We start from the raw sequence: 22,495 nt of genomic DNA on the forward strand, positions 1-22,495 counted from the left end.
TTAAGTCCTCTCTCTCTCAGGCTCGCAGCGGAGCAGCGGTTGTGCAGCAGGAGCCTGTGTGGGCGCAGCAGGGCGCTGACCATGGTGCTGATCTAGACTCTTAATGGAAACGGCACATTCTGTGAGTTTCCTGCTGGAAATTCCACCTCAGCATGCTGCTTGGCAGATAGGGCGGGGGAATAAACAGCTTCACCTCCCCGTGCTAGATTCCATTCAGTCACTAATTGTTTAAATATTCGCGCTTTCACTGCCGTGTCGATAAGCATTGTCGGTGACGTCGAAGATAAAGAACCCCGGTGGCCGCTGTTTCTGCGTTGCACCGTCCCCACCGATGCTGACACGCACTCCTCCGCCGGGCGGCGAGCGGGGCGTAAGCACACGGGCTTGACTGACACATGCTGCGGTATTCTCCCCGCTGAATGGCCGTGGATTAGCTGTATGCTAATATCGACAAGGGGAGCGGAGCCAGCGGAGTCTGAACGGGCTCCTTTGCAGCCATGGCTGAAGGCGGAGAGGGAGAGGATGAGATCCAGTTCCTCAGAACTGTAAGTAGACACATTCAGATTTGCTGCTGCTCATCTGGTGCCTGAGTAAATTTATGTTGTCCAGTCTTTCATGTATGGAACTAGGTGGTTATTTCAATTGATTACCTGTCATTGACATGCTGTTTTCATCAGACAGCCTTTGATAACCCTCTGCCTGTTAGCAGATTTTACAGGCGGTATATTCCTCTATTGTTTTGCGCATGGCTCGCTGTCAGCTATTGTCTTTTCCCGCAGTCTCTGTTTAAAGAAGTTATCAAGAGCAATATTTCTGATGTGGTAAACTTGCCTTTTGCACCTTTCTGCACCCTTGTTCTCATGTGTTCACAGCTTTTACTCAAACATGTTTGGATTTCACTTGAAATAACAAAAGAATTTGAGATCTGCTTAGAAATACTTGAGAAATAAAAAGCGTAGTACAGAAGCCGGTTTTTAATGCATTGTGCTGCACTGGCTGGGTAAGCTGCCTGTCCCAGCGGTAACCCCAGGGGTTCTTGCAGCTTGAGCTAAGAAGCACATTTCCTAATAAAAACTAGTCCTCATGGCTCATGCTGTTTTACTTGTTGGACTCGGAGTCAAAATAAATACATTTATAAAAAGATAAATAGAGTAGTGCTTAAAATAACAACAGTACAACAGACATGCATACGACTGATCTGTGTTGAGTCGTCAGTTGAAATCTGTGAGCAGATAATGAAACGGTAGCAATGTGGGGCTTAATCAGTGCAATGATTCTGTGAGAAAAACAGATGTCACACAGACACCTCTTATCTAAAGACAAGTCAGAAAACATATATGCTCATTACTGTAGTTAAGTGTATGGTGGCACCGCTTGCAACACTGTTGCCTTGCAGTAAGAATCTGAGTTCAGATTCTGGCCTGGGGTTTAAAAGTTCTCCCTGTGGGAGTCTTTTCTATATGCTGTCTGACTTACAGTCCAAAAAACCTGACTTTTAGGTTAATTGGTGTGTCTAAATTGCTCTTAGGTGTGTGTGTGTGTGTGTGTGTGTGTGCAGATCAGATGGAATATATTCAAATACTTGAAGATGTCACGGAGGAGGAAATTCCATTTGAAATTGATGTTTCAACAAGACTGCAACTCCAATTACATCAATAAGTGAGCGGCATTTTGGTTCTAGGCCAAGAAGGTTCATGCTTTTGAGTGGCCAGCCCAATCTGCAGACCTTTTTCTGTTAGAAAACTTGTGGGGTGACATCAAAAACAGTGTTTCCAAGAGAAAACCAAGAAATGCAAATGAGATGTGTGATGCAGTCCAATTGTCATGGACTAGAATACATCCTTATAGGTGCCAGAAATTGATTAGGCAACACAGTTGTGGTTCGGTTTTCAGAAACATGGGTTTAAATCTAAATATCAGTTCAATAGTTCATAAGTAAAATAATTCTGAATTTTTAAAAACAGTTCCAAATTAAATAAACTAAACAATTAATACTTCTAAAGAAAAATGCAATATTTCTAATCTTTATCACTTTCTGTTGATGGACAACTTCATGTTTTGATTTGGAAAACAGCTTGAAGTATTCCAAATGCTCTTTTTAAAATGAAAATATGGATTGTAAGCTTTACCTGAATTTTTATACATGCTGCTGCTATTGTTTTAAACAAGAATATATTTCAAAACTTAAACAGGCTTCAAATCATTGTTTACCAGCACTGCCATGGAAGCACCTATGGTTTGGATCAAGTGCATTTCTTTTGCAGAGGTCTAGAGTTTAAGTCAGCTGACAACTGCTTACAAAGATTGACAATTTGAGACACATCAGAGCTGAAAATGTATGCTCATACAATATAGGCAAAAGAGCCAAGAGCTGGAGGTCTTCCAGAGAGGCCCCCTGAGATAGTAGGAGGTGTTTCGTTGCACATATCACAAGCACTGCTGCTTGTGGTCTCTCTTTATTAAGCTGCTCACAGATGCGCAACCTGCTGCACAATGAAGCAACCACTGCATCACTGCTTTTATTTTATTTATTTTTTACCCAAGCCATGGCCAGATCCTCTAATTTAATTTACATTTTTTTGAGTCTTACATCAGGCTGCTTGCTTTAAACAAAAACGTCCCAGTATGAAAAGGGCAAGTGAACATAAACATTATCAGAAGGACACTATGGGTTGGTGAAAAATTATTTTAACAAATCTTTAGTTTATTTTAGTTTATAAGGCAGCTAGAAGAAAGTCAATACTGACCAGCATGTTGGAACCTGGCTTGCTCTTTATCAAGGTTGTTGCTAGCTAAGGCAAAAAAGGTGACAGAAATTTAACACCTGTTCTGTGTTACCTTAACACAAAGCAGGTAACATAGGAACTATCGTCTACCAAGCAGTACATTCATTTGTCATGAAATGGTGAAACAAAGAAAGCAGTGAAAGGTAAAGCAAAATAATAAAGGAGAAAAACATAAAAAATCAAAATACTAATGGAACAAAAGAAATGTAAATAAATAAAATAATAAAATATGTGGATAAATAAACAAAAGAAATTCACCTCCATGCTTTGGAGTTTCATTTAGAATGCTGCATTTGGGTTATGTGTTGTGTACTCTTTTCTTGTGTCCATATAATTGAGTTTTATACTAATCTGCTCAAAGAACATGTTTCCTGAGATGCTGGTCTTTACTTTTGTGGCAAACTTTGAACTTCTGACTTTTGTGTTTATTCTACCAAACCAAAATTTTCCTCCTTGCACACTTCCCATGGATCTTAAGCTTATGCTGTATCTTAAATGTACTGCATAAGACATGTACGTTCATATCAAATGCATCAAAGGCCTGGTGTATTTTTCTGACATAGTGTTTTTAGAGATAGTCTTCTTTCTGAAGGCCTGAGACAGCTCTTTCAGTCTATATGGAACTGTGGTGTTCACTCTCACTTAAACAGTCAGGAATACGCCAACCTAAATGTATTTAAACTAGCCAAACCCTATTTCTAGATGCTGAGTAGTTATGTTCATATATGAAATGCCTATGTGTGATTTTATCTATTTTAGGTTCAAATAAATGTTTGGGTGTAATTTATTCATCAACAGAAATTAATGTTTTTTTCTATCTTTTTCTGTCCTTTACAAAAACTCCTTTTAATCAGCTTTAATTGTGTGGTTATATCACTTTAAATGTTCAGTACTGTTAAAACTGTTATTGAAAGGAATTAATATATTATTTTTATATATGGACAAATATGTTATAAAAACAAAATAACTTTCTTAAGCTCTTTTGATAATTACGTATATATCAGTCATTTCTTTTACTCTAGCATATATAACATCATTTCATATTTCATATTTTGCCTTTATATGTCCCAGAAGCATTGGGAGTTGTTTGATAAATGTTTTATTCAATGGACAGAGGAACTGCTCAGGCCCTTGATTTCAGATTTAAAATCATGTTCTAAACTGGCTTTTCCAGAGCAGACTCAGTTCGAATAAAGGAAGCAAAACATGTAAGGCCGTTCCTTATTGAACCAGCTGATAACATTTAGGCTATTTTTTCAGATAGACAATGGGTTTTCAAATGTACCTTCCTTTTTCTAAGAAAAACCTGATACCTCCTGCTTATTTTTTTTCCCTGCAGCTACACAACCTTTTAAGCGCAGCACAAAGAGGTCAACACATCAGCATGCGTGCCACTTCAAAATAGAGCTGACATTTCAGCATCATTTCTTCTCTTTAAGGGCCTTGAACTTAAATGCCACACACAATACACACTACTTTCTTCTTCAGCCAGCTGTGGTTGTTATAAATGTATCTGTTTTGGTTCAATTTATCAAATTCATGAAAAAAAAAAATCCCCTCATTTCTTGCTCTGGTAGAAGAAAACGTCAGAAAACCAACATGAACCAACAGAAAACTGCTTTTCGAAAAGCTGGCTTTAACAGCTTGTTGCATTTCTCCAAAGCAAATCAGCTGATAGACTGGATGATGTTTGGGAGTTCATGTGTGCAAAGTAGTGTGTGGTGAATGCAAATGCAGAGCCGGTGCCGTGTGGCGCAGTCAGGCTGCACCAGACGTGCCACGGCAGAACATAACGAAGAAATTATTCATCATCTAAGCAAGACGCACAGCTTAAGAGTTTAGGGTAGAGAAGAGGAGCGTAGATACGACCTCAGCATATGAATGTGCACATAATTTACGTGTGCAAAGTCATTCCTTTAACCATGGCTTATGTCAGTTTTATAGAAAAATAACACAAATTCCTCTTCCAACAAATGCATGAAGACACATCTTGCCTTTAAATTTTGTGGACATGTAGCTAATATTAAAATGTTTACCATTATTGGAATTGGGGAATGTGATGAAGGAGTTTTCAAACTGTCTTTTCTCTAACAACATAAAGTAATTTCCCTGGAGTGGAAGCAGAAATTACCCCTACCGGACCGCTGCCTATAAACCCAGCTCAGTGGGAGGAGAGGTGGGAAGAGGAGAGAGCAAAAAAAAAGACCAGCGATATCTCTCAGCCATGGGTAATTTGATGTTGCAGAATGAGAAACAGTGCAGTTTGTGAGGCTGGAGATACGAGTAGCTTCTCCCGCAAACAGCTCTCTAATTTCGGAGAGTCTAATAAGCCTTTAAATTCTGTTTTGTCCTGTCTGCAAACGCCCTCAGATGGTTCATCTCCATCAGCAATGGCTTCATAACAAGCAGTAGAGTGAATAAAATATTACCCTACAGTTGCATTGCTCAGGGCGCTCATTACATAAGGGGACTTTTCCAAATGAATTGCTTTTTTAAGAGCAGAAAAGAAGAATTTAAGACAAACTTTTGTTCCAAATTTACTTTTCTTTTCATTTCATTTAAAATCATGATAATAGAAGGTATTTCATTACTATTGTTATATTTTGTTATTATATGCAAAGGTAAAATATGACGTACACACACTGATGCACATGAACAGCCTCTCCATTGTGAGGATCCCTGCTAGGCGAATATCAAATTCTGGGGATCTATTAGCAGTTTGAGTGGGTGTAGCGACTTTGAAAAGGCCAGACTAGGGCTGTGACTAATGCACTGTGGCAGTGCAAGGCTTGTTTATGTGAAGGCACAGACCTCACTTTGCATCCAGGCAATGATTGTCGATGCAGCACCGCAGAGGAATAATGCAATGAGCCATCACAAGCTGCTTCAGAAGAAAGATGGCAAGCGGAAGAGCTGGGAAGTGTTAATTTCAGATTAAACCTTGGCCTAAAATGAAGAGTTGTGCACATCCTGGCTTGGTGTCTCTGTTCTATTTTTCCATTGATCTTCACTTACTTTTCTGCATTTGCCTTGTTTAATTTGTTTGTGTACCTTGTTCAGATTTTTTTTCTTTCAAGTACTGAGCTGCAACAGCTTTGTATGTTACTGAGATGTGTTCGTTTTGTGGTTGACTCAACAGGAAGCAGATGCAATCCAATATAGATGCAGAGAATGTGCTGAAGACAGATTATGAGAATTACTAGAACCTCCAACATTCATCTTAAAATAAACATAGCTGAAGCATTTTTTATTTATACTTTCCGTTTGAGTTGCTCTGAGTTTCTAGGAATCTCTAGTTAGTATTCTGTGATTTTCTAGGCTTTATTGTATGGTAAAACAGTTCATGTGGGACTGACATGAAACAAAGGATGAATGTGTAGAAAATCACTCCCATTGTTGTGTATCATGGTGTGTCTGTAATGCTGTGTGTCTGTTTCTGCTTCAAATGCTCTGGGATCTTATCAGAGTGTAAGGCATCTCTTTGTGGAAGAGATTTGATCTTGAATAATGATGAACAACTAAAAATTGGTTGTCACTGGGTCTTTTATCAGGATAATGATCCACAAAATGTGACCAAATCATTACAGAAATTATTTACCAGCCACAAAAGTAACCTTCACATGTGGCTGTCCTGGTTCTCAGACCTAAACTCATAAAAACCCTATGAGGTTAGCTGAATATGAAGAAAATGGATTGCCATACTCCAGACCTCTAATCACTGAACTGCTTAACTGTTTAAAATGTTCTTGTAGGTGTATGATATGGCAGAAGCCCTTCCTGAAATACTAAAAATACTTTTCTTCTGGGCTACGTGAGACTCTCCAATTGCAGTGTAGATTTTTCTTATTTGGTTTATTGGCTGGAACTAAAACTCATTCACAGTTCTGAAAATTGCAATTTCAAGCGCTCTGCTTGCAGAAATGTGTGTCCCGGGGAAGTGGGGGTGTTCTTGTGCGCTTGCAGCTTTTGTGAATTGAAGTGTTGTTGTGTGATAAAGATGGACAGATCAGATAGGCCTGTGATGTAGTGGGGAATTAAGCCAGCAGGTTTGCCTGAACACAATCCTGTGTAAAGGTCCTATAATGAGCTATTGATTGTGCCACTAAATGAAGAAATTTCCGTCGTATTGTTGGTGGCATGCAGTAAACAGGCCTGACTAATCAGGTGTTTTAGGTAATGAATATTTGATACGGCTATGTGAAAAACTTTCTCTCACAGAGAAAATTTTCTTGTAATTTAGGATCTCCAGGACTGCTGCCATTTATGATTTTAGTTTTAATGTCAGGGGGAGTTTGTATGACTGTGCTGACAGTGTCCTAAAGCTGACACTGTTTCAGTGAACAGAGACAGATTATGGAAAAAATGCAGAATGAAGTTTACTAATGATCTAGAATGACCAGAATGAAAATAGATTCAGAGAAGACAAAACATGAAAAGACAAATAATAAATCAAGATAACAGCTTGGACAAACTATTGTTGAACAAACCTTTGCCAAGACCAGTTTTGGAACAACGCATTTAATAAATGTAAACATAATTAATATAATTAGAATCATGAAATTTACTTAAGCTGGCACATATCTCCATTTAATATTACTAGAAAATAAACAAAATGCATCTGCAGGCCTTGACACTGAGACAGTAACACAGAACAAAAAAGGTGTACTCATAAAATGGCTACTTTGCTCATTTGATTTAGAAGATACATAAAACAGAAGGTTAAATAAACAAGTAGTGATATTTACTGGAATACATGAAGGAAGAACTTAAGAGAAGCTTTCTCAACTTTCTCAAATGTCATGCAGTTTATTTAGGATTGCGCTACTTATGCAACTGACATCCCTATTACTACAGAAACAGTGCCAGCGCTTGTAGGATTTTACAGTGCATAAGAATCATTAAACACACTGCTATTGGTAGTGCATGTGAATCATTCCCCTCCTACATAAAGCAGCTCTGGTATGTGCTGCAATTATGTCCAATGTTCTATCTCCCCGCTGTGCCTCTAATAAACCACTTAGACGAGCGTTTACTGCTTTAATCTGCTGCTGTTCAGGCGCATTTACAGAAGGAAGTTTAGTGACTTTAGAGTCTTATGTAAACCACAAAAGTCTGAATTTTAGTGCTAGAGTGCCAGCTTTGGATGGAACTCTCCTAATCACACTAGCAACTTTAGCGATTGTCATGGATGATTTGAACTGAATTGGCTGATAATGTGTAAACGTGTAATTCTGTGGGCCTTTCACATTATTGCAATGTGTCTGATTACAAGTTACGTTTTTGTTTGTCTCTAAACATGCCTGTGTTTTTGTCTGATATTGATAGCAGTGGCAATGCTCATAAAAGATTCAAGATTGCACCACAGCAGCAGTGACAAGAGGACTTTTTCACACTCTTTATTGGGCTTATTGCTGCAGAGTCAACAGTGTATTATGAAAAAAGCACCCAGCAGGATGCAGGCCAAGAGATTCATGGCTGTTGCATTTGCGGCAGAGATAATCGGTAATACACATGCTTGCAAATAGATTAAGTTCCATGCATTTTCAGTCATCAACAACATCCCTTGCAAGAAAGTAGCTTTTCTTGTACTTCTTTTTCCAAGGCTCTGCAGTGCTTCCTTGGAATTCTTTTTACAGTTTTGTTTGTACCTACCCCTGCAGGTGACAGACTGAGCAGAGGCTTCTCTTAGGCTGGGCATCGCTGCAGCATTTCTCAGTTTTTCCACATCCTTATTCCTGTTCTCTTTCAACTTAGAGAAGTGTCACTGTGGCAGTTTCACTATGGATCTGACTCTTCAAATGTCCCTCAGGAGGTTTTCAATGACTTTCTCTCTAAAAGCATAGTCAAGAAGGTTGATTTTTTATGGTAAACAATTTTCCTGGAAGAGGATTTCTTTTGAGTTTTTTTGCACAACCTCTTGGTTTTTCCAAACATTTCTCATATGAGTGAGAAAGCACCATCTTTGATGTACGCATTTCTTGATATATTTCTACTTAAATCCAATGAAAACATTGGAAGTTTGTGTCAGAATTAAACAGCTACACGGAATCTATTTTGGGTTTGGAGACCTAACTTTACAGAACTCTTTCTTTAGGAATTGTTTAGTCTCAAGCTGTTCAACTTGTGAGCAGAGTTCCAGTAAACTATTACGACATCTGTAAATAAACACATGGGAAGGATCAAGCCCATCAAACATGTTAGCCAAGAAACAGGTTGTGGAACTGAAGTGATTTGAACAGAACTAAATTAATCAATTTCTAACAACTGGATAAATTTTTATCAAAGAAATCACACAAAATATTGAAATGTTGCCCCAGATGATCCACATCTTTTCAATGAAAACCTAAAGAAAGGGTGGAAAAGAAGGAAACATGCCATTTTCTTTCTAGACTAAACAAGCTGTGTAAATTGGCTAAATCAATGGCACCCATACCTCACATTGACATTCTAGGCCATATAACCAGTTCCTTCACTTCCTTGACCTAAAACAAAAGGTAATCTCTATTCCTGCACCACTTGGGACTTCCCCTACTGTCATACAGTTGAGAAGTGAGTAAAAAAACAAGCTTGACTTCCACTCTCTGAAAGGCTACAAGGCTGTACCTATTAGTGTTGTTGTCTATTTTTACCTCCATAGAGGATCAGCCACTAAAAAAATAGCACATTGCTGACCTGGGAGGTAGAAGCAGCCTCTCCATACCTTCCTGTGCTCTGCTACAACAAATTCACTCAGGAAGTGAGGCTGCATTTTGTGAACAGAACTACTGGACAAGGGAAATAGTTTACTCTTTTTGTTCTCTAGGGCCTATCGTGGTGCTGTAACGTTTTACCCCTCAGCATTGCGTCTGCTATTCTGTAGTCAGTGAGAGAGTGCGATAACATAGCAACCTCTATCCCATGGTAATTGTATTGCCTCAACTTGAACCTTCTGGGAACATTACAAACATCTTATTGTCCTGTGTTATTCTTAAGTATGTGTTGTTGAAGCCTAAAGGCAACTGTACTTAAGTCAGACAATGAGTTACTGGAAACGCCTGGAGCATTGATGAATACCTGTCTCTCTTCTGTTATTGGTGTTAAATCTAGCACAAGAATTTAACTTTTTGATATTTTTAAACCAGTTGAACATGCTTAATTAGCAGCAGATTGTTTGTTGTGGAGACTTTTTGCCTTTTTACCAGGAAGCATTTTCCTTGAAGGACAAGAATATCTGTTCAGGCAAAGTAATAGAAGGATGAGAGGCTTTCTACAAAATACTGGACAGTGTAAATAATGATTATTCAACTCACAGCCAAAGCTGTGATAATGGTTGTGTGTAATGCTTTCACCATAAAAAAGGACACTAACAGAAAATGTTAAGAGTCATATTACAGTTTTTTGACTTCTTGGTTATATTATTTAGGTCAGATTAGGCTTCTGACCTGTGTCAGAAGCCTAATATGTGTATTGTTAAAACTGTCACAATGTCACAACACAATGTAGAGAGATAATCTGTCTCAGGAGACAAATAATCTGAAAAATTTGCACTCATTTTTCTTCCCCCAGTGCTAACTGTAGAAATACTTTGCTCGGTTAGAAACAACCAATCAGAGCTAGAAGGAGGGTCTTAGTACTGTCAATTATGCTTGTGTATGCACTTTTCACACCCTCTTCCATGCATTACACATTGCTACAGCTTCTTCTAGATAGCACAGCCTGTTATGAATACTCAGGCTAGTTAGAATAGCAACTAATTATGGCAGGTAAACAGTCTTCCTGTAGTGGTATGCTGTTTCTCTGTCATTAGCACAGTTAGCAGTGCATACACAAGGGTAACTAAAAGGGATAAGACCTTCCTCCTAGCTTTGATTGGTTGTTTTTGACTACAGTATTCTGGCTGTACTAACTAATCCTTGGCTTGAACTGTTGAGTCCTGATCCATCAGATTTGATTGTCCTCGCTCAAGATTGAAATTGTTAGTATTCCTGAATGGAGATGGAAAGTTTATTTTTAATGTTTGTGAGGAAAAGTTTCTTCCTGTTTACTTCTACAGAGTTCACCAACAATGCTGCATAGATGACATTTGTAACACTCCATCTATTTTCTATTGCAATATCTGTTTGGAAAAACATTCATTCATTTTTAATGATTTTAACATCTGTCAGTTTTTTGGAAGTTGTGAGATTTGCCAATTAACCAAGCCGACGGTTTACAGTCTCTTTTACTGTTTGGCCACATCTGCAATAAGCTTAGGAATATTAGTGGACCCTCTGATTTTTAATCAATTTTGCTCTTGAATATCTTTTCTAGGTATAGAATTTAGGTGAGCCCTAAAGCAGGAAATAAGGGAATGAAGTTCTTACTTTGGTGTTCATTTAAAGCCACTGCCAACAAAGGCAGAATACTGCTGTAAGGTGTAAAAAACCATTTTACTACCTCCCTGCTAAGAAATTCAGCCAGCCTTAATACCTCCAGACTAAAGGTGTGTCATAATCAGCCTGCAGGGCTCACCTTTCTCCTCAGATGACCTGCTATATTACAGAGCCCATTCACTTCACACTGACTTGTTTTACAGTATCTGCAGAGTGTAAAACGAAAACCAAAATCAACTACAAAAACATTGGATGACATATAAGAGTTGGCTGCATCACCTTAGGCTATTTGTTTCACATATATCGCCGTACCTGTCTAATCTGGAAGATGGATTGCCTTGGTCCATATGGTTACTGCTGTTCACAGCTGTATAGTCTGAGTGTATTGTGATTGGGTAATTATGTTGCCCACTGTGATTAGACTACCCAGGTCTGAGGCACAATATGTGCCAGACAACTCTCATATACACACCTACACACTTCGAAACAGCTTTAGAAAATCAAATATGCACAAGATTGCTGAACGGCCTCATTTTAAATTATCCTGTGGTGATATGAGAGTATGTTTTTATTAACTTCTTGAAATTCAAGATGAGCCCTGTGTAAGAAACATTTTGAGCCGGTCCATGCTCTCTTGCTGTTATGAGCTTAGAAATGTGAGCTAGAAACCTGAACTGATGTTGCATATCATAGCATTAGATCTGAAGCACAACGTTTAGAAATTAATTAAACCAATTTCTCCATGTAGTAAAACCTCCTAGTGCAGTACAGACTGAATCTGCATACATTGTGTGTCTTCAGCCTGCCTCCTAGACCATTCAGCAACAAGATGTAAGGCTGTCACCGTCTGGAAAGCCCTTAAAGGAAGCCAAATTTCACCTCATGTCAACTTTAATTTGCTGGGTTTTCTTGGCCTGGCGATGTTGTTGATGCGTCTGTCTGTGTGTGAGCTTTCCTCTCTCCTTCTGTGCTACACTGGGGGCAGCATGTTCAGCAGTTTGCCCCGAGATGAGAGCATTAGCAGTCCCATTTACACAGCAACACTGAGTCATGAGAACAAAGCTTTCCTCCTCTGGTCCAAAGTTATTTTTTGTTTCCTTTCTCTTTGCATCTCCGCTGCTGTCACACCAAAGTGTGTGAGCGCATTAGGCTACAAGGCTGTGAATCACTCCAACAGTAAACCAGTAATCTGAACCAGAATATTCTGGAACAAGCATATCTCGCCTGACAGAACTTCTTCTGATATGGTAGCAGCATAATGTGGATTTATTTGTTTGTCTTATATTGTTAGTTCTTTATATTGAGTTTCTAAGAGCAAACATGATTTTGTACAACAACTGTATCAGTCAAATATATTTTCAGAAAGATATGCTGTACCATGCAAAAGTCCAAGGTCAAGTGAGTCATTCTTTAATATTTTTATTTCCATTTCAAATCATACTGTCTTATAGTCTTTTTTTTTGTTTCTAATCTTTAATCAAACTTCATGAATGTTATCCAGTGTTTTCATTGGAATGTTATCTAATGAACTTGAAGACAATTAGTTTCATAAATAGAAATATGAAACGTTGTTTCACCTATTGTTGCACATATATGTTTGAGTTTTGGGGGTATATCTTTATTGTCTTTGCACATCAGCAGACTGAATCTTTTGGCAAATCAGTCAAAAAATTCACTGAATTGCAATTCAGTCAATTCAGACTGATTTGACTGAATTGCAGTCAATTCCACTTCCCAATACCCTCCACTTTCAAAGTGGAGCTTTGGTTTGTTAGTTGCTAACTAACTAACTAACTAACTAACTAACTAACTAACTAACTAACTAACTAACTAACTAACTAACCAAAGCTCCACTTAGTTAGTTAACTAACTAACTAACTAACTAACTAACTAACTAACTAACTAACTAAAGCTCCACTTAGTTAGTTAACTATCTCAGTTAACTAACTAACTAACTAACTAACTAACTAACTAACTAACTTAGTTAGTTAGTTAGTTAGTTAGTTAGTTAGTTAGTTAGCAACCAGCTAACTAAGTTAGTTGCTAACGTTAGCTTAGTTGCTCACTCTAACTAAGACTGAGAGAATGGGTTGTGATCTTTAGGTTTCCATTTTGACAAAGATCCTTAATTTGACTTTAGTTTTTAACTCGACTTAGTCAATCTAAGACATAAATGTGCTTTGATTGAAAGCATCCATATGCAAACCTGGCAGGATCTGAATGGCTGATTTTCTGCTGGAGAGTGAAAGTGAGTCAGAGGTTTTGAGTTTTGCAGCTTCCAACAGACTTTCAGGACAAATCTGTATTTAACTCCATTTAGCTTCATGTCTTACCATGAAATCCTTGGCAGGTTCTCAAAATAATGGTCTTCTGTCCAATTTCTTTTCTATTTTTAGATGCTGAATGGTGCCATAAGAGATGCTCAAGGCTTCAGATACTGTTTTGTAAACTAAACCTGCTAAACCTGAATTCCCAGCATCTGTCAATCTGAATATAATTTCTGAAGCACATTATTTTCCAATACAGTTCATTCTGTATCACTTATTCTTTGTTTGGTTGGTTTGTTTGTTTTTTGTCCACTTTTCTTGTTTTTAGGATACTGGTAAATATACATTGTCATTGTTAGTTGAAAAGGAGTGAAAAAACTGTTGAATCATAAAAAAAAAATCTTTGAAAAAACTTTCAGAAAGTCATTGACAATTTTAAGAAATTACAAGGAGGTGTTACTCCTTAAAAGCCCTGTAAAAAATTAAGGATGGTTTAAAACTTTTATAAAGTACAGTTAAAAAATAAAATCATTTTTCTGAGTTCATAGTTCAATAAATTCTAAATTCTCATGAAGAATTTAGAATTTTATTACAGTCTGTAATGAAAAAAATCAAGTCTTCATACAGTAGATTTTAAGTAATCTAGACTTAGACTGACTTTATTGTCATTTTGCATGCACAGGGTGTATACAGAACGGAATTTCGTCATCTACTGTATGAATAGTAGATTACTTAAAATGAAGTTGAGGAACAGATATTTAGCTATTGTACATATTTGTGTGTGTGTGTGATACACCAGAAAGTTGAAGGAGGTATATAAAGTATATAAAGAGTGTGTACCAGTGCCCAGCTGCATGTTATCCTATAGTACCCACCCAGTAGTGTCAATCTGTCCTGGTACAAAGTCTCTGTATTTGAGCCAGTTTCTAAATAGTGTTCACAGGTAGCATGCCCCAGGTGATGATGAAGACTTATTACCCATTACGCTGCAAAGCAGTGCCACATGGGGACAAAGACAAGTGGAGGCAAGTGCAGTGGTTTCCTGCTCTACTGTGCATGTGGATGAGAGCTTTTTCCATCACTTTATTTGTTCCTTTCCTTTCTTCCTCCTTCTCCTTCTGTATGTCTCTTTACCCTTGAGCCTCATCCCAAGGGAGCACTTGGATCAGCTTGATGTTGATTCACCAGATTCTTTGGCACTGCATCAACCTAAAGAGGACAAGGCAAATCTGACCTCAAAGAGCGAAGCTGAAAGCTGTTGCAGCTGCAGGAGGAAAGTCTGAATTTTATCACCACATGTCTTTACTTTGATGGGATATACTTAGCAACAGAAGTTTCCTCTTAATGGGGAGTATATTCGACTTTTCTGTGTGGATATCTTTTAGGTATTTACATACCATAGGCAGGTGAACACTTCAGAATAGAACTGTTCTAAAGTACCATTAATTCGTGGTTGAGTAAGAGTTAGAAGTCTTCTTTTAAAAAGGAAAACAAATATTTTTATTTTTTTGTCAAAAGATAAAACAGCAGTTATAATAAATAGTTGTTGTTTTCCAGTCTTAAGGGACTTGACACATACTTGTTTTATGTGAAATAGGCAAGTTGCTGAGATGACTTACAGTGCTGATGTAGCATAGTGTAAGTGTTAGCAATATACAATAACTATTACTGAGACATCAGCTATTCTATATCATAGGAATGAAGAAAACTTTGGATCATAAAAATTGTATGCAAATATAAAATGGTTAATATTATCAAGCTTTTATTAAAATGTAATGAAAACTATGCATAACATATTATCACACAGTCAGCAGCTTTAAAATTTTTGTTTAACCGATAGAAACTGTACTAATACTAACAATAGCAATAATAATGTGTCATGAGTTCTTCTGTTACCGCCTATGAGGAGTCGTCAATGAGCTCTTGGAGTAATTGTGGTTGGCTACTGTGGTTCACTGGAGTCACAAACCCTTAGGAAAGCTTTCAGACTGACAGAAGTCATTTAGTTTATAATAAGTTCTTGAATTTCTTTAGATCAGAGAAAGATGTGTTGCTTGCTGATATATTTTAGCCCACTTCATTCTGCCAAAATGGTTAGAGTTCTTTATTTTATAAGTCTGAAAATAATCAGGCTGTGGAGAGATTGCTGAACTTAAATTTATATTTGCCAAAAAAAGTGATAAATTTATGTTAATTCATAACATAACAAGCCAACCAACTACTTTTCTACATAGGACCACAATGGTTTGGGTATAGCACTTTTATCTTCATAAAGGAAATCATAATTTAAAAACTTCAGTTGCATTCACCAAGTCAATCTTTTTGACAATTTGATGATCTACAACAAGAAGGACAACAAAGCATAAACAGAAGACATCTGCTGGGGGAAGGATGCTTTCTCATAGTATGCTCAAGGCTCTTAAAATGAAAGTTTGAAAGAAGATATCTCCATGTTCATCTAGTGTGTCGATTGCTTTGACAAAACACACACCGATCACACTGCTTCATGGAAAACGCCTTTCTTTTTATTTTGGCTGTCCTGTCAAGTGTGATCAGACCTTCAGCTTTAATCCCAATGGTACAACAAAACTGACAAGTAGGCAAGAAGTTAAACCATACTAAGAAATTCAGCTAAATGTTATCTCACTTTGGGTGCTGGAAGTGGAGGACTACACGTGTTGTATCTTTTTGCTTTATGTAAAGACAAAAACATTTACATAAAGTTGTTTTTGCAATATCCAAACTACAGTTACAGTAAAAGCTTTGTTCTCTTTGCTGGTTGAAGTATCCCTGCTTTAAATTCAGTCTGTTCTGCTTTCAACCGAGATGGTGCGTTTGCTGAGCAATGGAAAAGTAAAAGGTTTTAAAATTACAGTCACCTCTTCAAAAGGTAATTTTATTGTAAAAAAGCAACAGAAACCTTGTTAATTTTTTAATGGTAACTAACTATTAAAACTTGTTGCAATCTGCTCAGTATGTTTTTTTGACTTGGACAGATTACATCTTTAACCAAGTGTGACGTCTTCAGGATATACAGAAAAACTCATAACCACAGCACTGCGTCCTTGTATTGCGCATAATAAATGTTGTAAAATCTACTTTCTAAGCACTAAAGCAGTTGTATTGCAGAATTACAAAGCTGATACAATGTCAGCACAAACATTAAATTCAAACCCTTTAACATTAATCTGAAGACATATGGGTTTTGCACTTGAGAGCAGGTTTTGTTTTCTGCGGCCTGTAGTTAAATAGTATTTGCAAACGTACATGTGTAAATAACTGCAGGGGTGGAGAAGACAGAGACATATGTTTTTTTTCTAAGCAAGTTTGTGTACTGAAACTGAATGTTGAGCATTTTTTTGTCAAAGAAATTTTGTTCAATGTCCAAAATATTTATCAATTATCCACCAAACAAGCTATGTAGCTATTAGCCTAAACTCTTTCAAATGAATGGTATAAGTGTTTATTGCTCGATGCACAAGGAGACTGTGATCAACTTAGGAAATGCATCTGTTGCTATCAGAGTATGCTCATTGATATGCTTTAATAATAAAATGAATCTTACCAGAGTGTGGTGGAGGTTTAGCCTTTTGTCATAGAACATACAGAAATGTGCAGCAGCAATGACAGGGGAGGCATGTGAACAGCTGGGAATGGGAAATGACAGAGACTGAGAAGGGCAGGAATCCAGTCAACCTCAATGTGCCCTTGAAGACAAAGCTAATTTCTCACTTTGTTTGAAGACAATTGAATGAACTACGTTTTCTTTATGGACATTAAAGACACAGTGTGGCACAGTAATTTCTGCTTCATCCTACATATTTTTGATGTGCATTCATGCCTACTTCATTCTGTAGGGCCTAAAAAAACTACATGGTACAGACTAGTCTATCACAATCTTCCAGTAGAACACTTTTTCAAATGCTTATTTTGTGGGTGAAATTTGTGGCTGTAATTAAACAAATGGTTAAAATGTTCCAGGTATGTGAATACTTCTACAAAGCCCTGTATAACGCATTTGATCTGTATTCAGCAACTCTGTTGAGAATGTTTAAAATTTCATATGGCAGGGCAGAGTAAATTTGAGTAAAGTTTTCTGGGACCTGCTTTTCTCTTTGTGTCGCTCTGTTGATGCTCAATCTTTGCAGTGTCTTCTTTAGAGACACACTAAAGAGATGTTTAGACTTAGATTTTCCTCAGATCTTGCAAACTGACCCATTCAAAATTAGAGAGAACATCACCTTTTATACAACCTAATGTCTCTGTCTATGAATGATTGATAGTAGTGAGTCCTCTGATTCCCTGGTGTGTGTAAGTCAAGTACAGCAGGGGATGAGTGAGTAAGGCTTAAATGTAGGAAGAATGAGATAGAAGTAAAGACATTTGAGTTGCCTTCTCTGATTAAAAAGATGATTCTGTTTGTGTGTGAGCTGCTTGGTGCTCAGACAGGCGGCAAGGCAATGAGTGGATCAATACGGTCCTATTGTGGGCCGAATCAGCCCGGTGCTTTCTCTACTAACAATGAGACTAATGGTATGTTCTATCCAAGCCAAGTGTTGGGTTGCCATAAAGGGCTATTAATTTCAATCTACATCTGAGTTGAATAACATTTTTATATTGATTTGTGCAAGTTAGCATCATCCAAAGCCTTTGCCATAAAACCCATGAACGACACTATCAATTCCAGTTGTCAGTGCTCGCTCTTGCGTATCTTCTCCCTCCAGCATATACTGTACACTAAAATCTGCAGTATGGATAAAAACACAAACTATAATCCCAAACCTCCAACGTCCTAACCAATAGTTCAATAAAATGTCCTTCCAGTCTCTTCTTTAAAATGTTATTCATTATTACTTTTATCTTTGATATGGATAGCTTATTGTCCAGTGTGTACTTGACAAACAAGGACAGTGGAAAAGTGCAGAAAAAGAAAGAAATCTTCTAACTAAAAATGTTAAGTTTGGAAACATGCACCTGTGATGTTAACTACAAAACAAATTAACTCAATTTTTCCAAGTGATCAAGGATTTCAAAACATAAGCAGCACTAAATTTTAACCTACTCCTATATTTGTTGCTTTTTAATTTCCGAGCTGTTTATCAAGCCAGACAGTGAACGGCAAAGTTTGGGACTGATTAAAAAGAGTTTTTTACGGTTCATATTTAGTTTTGTATAAAAATGTACATACCTTTGAAATTATTATTATTAGTATAATTAGAATTAACTTCACATTTAAATTGACTGATTAGAGTGGGATGTTATAAGTGTCATAAATATCATGGCTGAAGTAAATGGTGATAAAACTAAGATCCCAAACAACAGAAAGTAATTTTAGAACAATCTTAAAACTAGAAAGTGTATCAAGGAAATGCAAATAAGAATATTAAGATAAAATTAAAAAGTTTCAAATACATAAAAGTAGGTGAAAGCTGAAATCTAAATTCAATAGGTACATATTCCAAAATCACAACTGTAAAAAAATGAAACGCAGTAATTTAAATTCAAAGTAAAATAAAAGAGTAATTCTTAATTGCTTAAAAGTGAACTGCATAATCACAAGGCCAATTGTTAACATTTCTTAGACTTTATTTCTTTTAACTATTGTATCTTGAGTGTTTGTTTTCTGGTTTTTAATAGTTTCTCAAAATTTTAAAGATTACACCAAAGACCGAAATGAAGAACTGAGTTCGGACTCCTTGAATCATTTGTTATTGAATTGCCAGTGATTAAGTCTTATTAGGTGAAGAAAAAAACATGTTAAAAAGATTTTAATACAACAGCATCACACACATTTAAGGTAAAGATATTCACAATTACTGGTTCCCCATTTACTAAAAATCAAAACAAAAACAAAACTCTGTTTAAACATCATCTGCTATCTATATGTGCAGATGATGGCAACCAAGCATGCTTGTCGTGACCCTGAAGATTGTCATAGTGAATTTCACACTGTACATCTGCAGATCTGTATCTCATTACTCTGTCCAGTACTAGTCTTCTCTATTTCTGACTATGTGCTGCAAACGCAGCGTGCTGCAATGTAACACTATAAAGGGGAGCTCTGCTGTTACTACCACTAGTGCTGCTACACCCTGCTCTCAGCACAATTCCCTTGCATTAAATAATGGAGCTGGCAATTGTGCAGAAGCACCCCTTCCCTGTCCCACAGCAGCCGATATCAGCAGATTTCTGCTTGCCCTGCTGTACTGAAGAGTAGTTATGTCCAATTCAGCATTTACAAAGCCAATGCTTTAAATACAGTCAAGTCTTTTTACACAGCAGTGGCGTCAGATGTTTGTTTTCAGACCTGGGAAACCCAGTGAGAATTTGTTTTTATTTATTTATTCTTTCTTTTTTTATTATTTAATTAATATTCTTCATCAACCAAAATAAACCCCACGAGGGACAATTATGAATACTTTGTTGGCAGCCATCAGTCACAAACAGGGCAGTCATCAACTTCTTTTTTGCCATAGTTCTTGCTTTGAAATTGAAAGTTTTTAAGATCATGATGGCCAAGAGATGTTTAAAGCTTCCTATCCAAGAGCCTAATCTCATGGTTAAATATTGTGCATGAAGGGTTAGGATTTAGGATGAATCCCCAGTGAGCATCCAACACCTAACAAGCACCATGCTAAAGTGTAGCAATCTTGTTAAAGAAAAAGACTGTCTTAACACTTGGTGATTACAACCTTTGACTTCAATTAACTGAAACAATTTATTATGAAAAGTTAAACTTCCTTCTGGTATAATTGCATTCTGCAGAAATGTATATTTTTTTGTCATTATCTTATTTGTTTCCCTTTTGGATTCAATTCAACCATTATTTGTTTAGAATATTTTTAGAGGTCTCTTTTGGCTTCTGCTTGCTGTTTGCTTTTTTCTGTTGGGAAAAACCCCTTTACTCACAAACCAACACTGTACAAGAATCCCCCATGATCACAAAGCTAGAATTGACATGTATGTGGGTAGATGTGGAATCTCTCAGGATGTGACACCCACACACGTGTTCAAGCAGCCAAACAAACTTCTTGTTAGCACAGAGGCACAAACTGAAGTCAGTTTTGTCTTGACAGGATGATGAAGTGGTTCTCCAGTGTGTGGCCTGCATCCAGAAGGAGAATCGTAAGTTCTGCCTGGCTGCTGAAGGGCTGGGCAATCGCCTATGTTACCTGGAGCCAACATCTGAGGCAAAGGTAGGCTGACTCCAGCATTGGCGCCGTTTGAATCTCAAGAAAAAAATGTTTCTGTGGAACCCAGATGCATGATACTGAAGCGAGGCAGCTCTGCTCAGAGTCATGCACTTAATTTGATTAAATTTGTTTTCATTGCATTTCCATAATAAACCCTATGGTCATGCACACATACACTAACGGAACCAACAAATGCCACATAAAGCAGACTGTAAAAATGTGGATCGCATGAAAGAATCCATCCGTTTAGATAAGAGACATCTGTGAATTGTGTTCTTATTTTGGACCGGACAATTAGTGAAGCCAGGCTAAAAACCTTAAAGCTGCAGTCCAATGCTTCCTCAAAGCAAAAACAAATGAAAAATAAAAAAAATAAAAAATAGCAGCTTAAATCGACCGCAGTCTCACTGATGAATTTCTCCTAAAAAGGTTCGGCTGCAGCATTACATCTCTGTGGGACTGCTGTAAGATGATAAAAAACTCTGAAATTACACTCTGGGATATGTTTGAGGAATTGTTCCAAAGCAGCGTTGGCTGTAATTGCCTGTTGTTTTATTGTTGTTAAAATTGCATTTGCAGGTTTGTAATTAGAAAAATATAATTGTTTCACTTTGTAAACAGCATGGTTGCCACTTTAATGCATTTATCAGTACAGAATCCATATTATAGAGCACACCCACAGTCAATTGTTCCTCTTATTAGATAAGAATATTTTATAAATGGACTATGCTCTTGCCTTTTAAATCACCACAAGCTTTCTTCTGCTCGGCTAGCATTGATGCTTTACTATAAAATTGTAGAGGACATAATGCCTCAAAGAGCATGTCCCTCTGGTTGTTTGTCTCTGAGATTAAGCCAGTTAAAGGTAGCACCATCTGATAGGTTAAAAATTAAAGAAACTAAAAAGGGACAAGATAAAAAAAAGAGGCAAAGTTAAAGGGTCTAATTTAAATTTGCATGAAAGCAAAGAGCCATGAACTGGTAGAGTTTTGTATGTTTTCTCCTTCAGGTCTCACCAACTGTATGTGTGTCCCTAAGAGGGAAGTTAGGCTTTCAGTCCATATTGGATGGTAATTACACCTGACAGGCATGATGGATATTCTCTCTTTCAGGCACTTTGTCTTCATTACCTGCTGTTTTATGAAAAGCATCACCCCATTTTTGGGAGCAATGACAGTGATTTGAAAAAAAAAAGAAACGACCCAAGAGTGCCATTTAGAGGTGTATGATTCAATAGGAGGACTTCTTTTCCTGGGTAAACTAGTCTGCTAATGGAGCACAGAACCAGGTTGATTTAAAGAGCGTACTGTTTAAATGGTGGCATCAATCGGTCTGTGAACAGCTGCTTGGATGTGATTTACAACCAACTGCTCATCTGTCAGACACTCGTTATGACCACTGAAGGAAGACCCACTAACTATTATACATCTAACACCATCTCAGTTTGGCAATCAATATCTACAAAATGTATATTCCTAATTTTTGATACTTTTAGGATTTAGGATTTCTTACTCATCAGCTGCAATCAGCTGGTAAGTATCAGTTGTTTTAGCATAAAAACAATTAAGTCTCTATTTTCTCAGAAACTAGTGGTTTTCATATTTTTCAGTTTGTGCTCTGGCTACTTCTTACTTGATTTAGTGTGGCACATCATAATTGAGAGGGTGTTCTCAGACTGGTAAGTTTCTCCTATTTTTTCTAAATATAACAATAATCATTATGGCCAAACACCTTAGTTTGATCTAATGACCACAGGACATGTCTTCAAAAGTTAGGTTGTGTAATTCACAAATGCAAATTCACACATGCTTTCAGATGCCACGTTGGTCTGCTTAAACAAATAGGCAAGCATAAACACAGCAGGATTATCTAGGCATCATACCATAAACAGTAAGAAA

General features: G+C 37.2%; 1 protein-coding gene across 9 annotated transcripts in view; it reads left to right on the plus strand.

The window, feature by feature from the left end:
- The first annotated feature begins 51 nt into the window (after positions 1-51).
- Positions 52-22,495, plus strand: part of LOC114134298 (ryanodine receptor 3) — a 107,456-nt gene continuing 85,012 nt past the window's right edge. For all 9 annotated transcript variants that reach the window (XM_028000798.1, XM_028000804.1, XM_028000802.1 and 6 more), the window contains exons 1-2: positions 52-545; positions 20,481-20,600. In XM_028000798.1, coding sequence (XP_027856599.1) covers positions 498-545; positions 20,481-20,600 — 168 coding nt within the window. In that variant the 5' untranslated portion in view covers positions 52-497. The remainder of the gene's footprint in view (positions 546-20,480; positions 20,601-22,495) is intronic.

Source organism: Xiphophorus couchianus, chromosome 19 (assembly GCF_001444195.1).
Source record: "Xiphophorus couchianus chromosome 19, X_couchianus-1.0, whole genome shotgun sequence".
Lineage (NCBI taxonomy): Eukaryota > Metazoa > Chordata > Actinopteri > Cyprinodontiformes > Poeciliidae > Xiphophorus > Xiphophorus couchianus.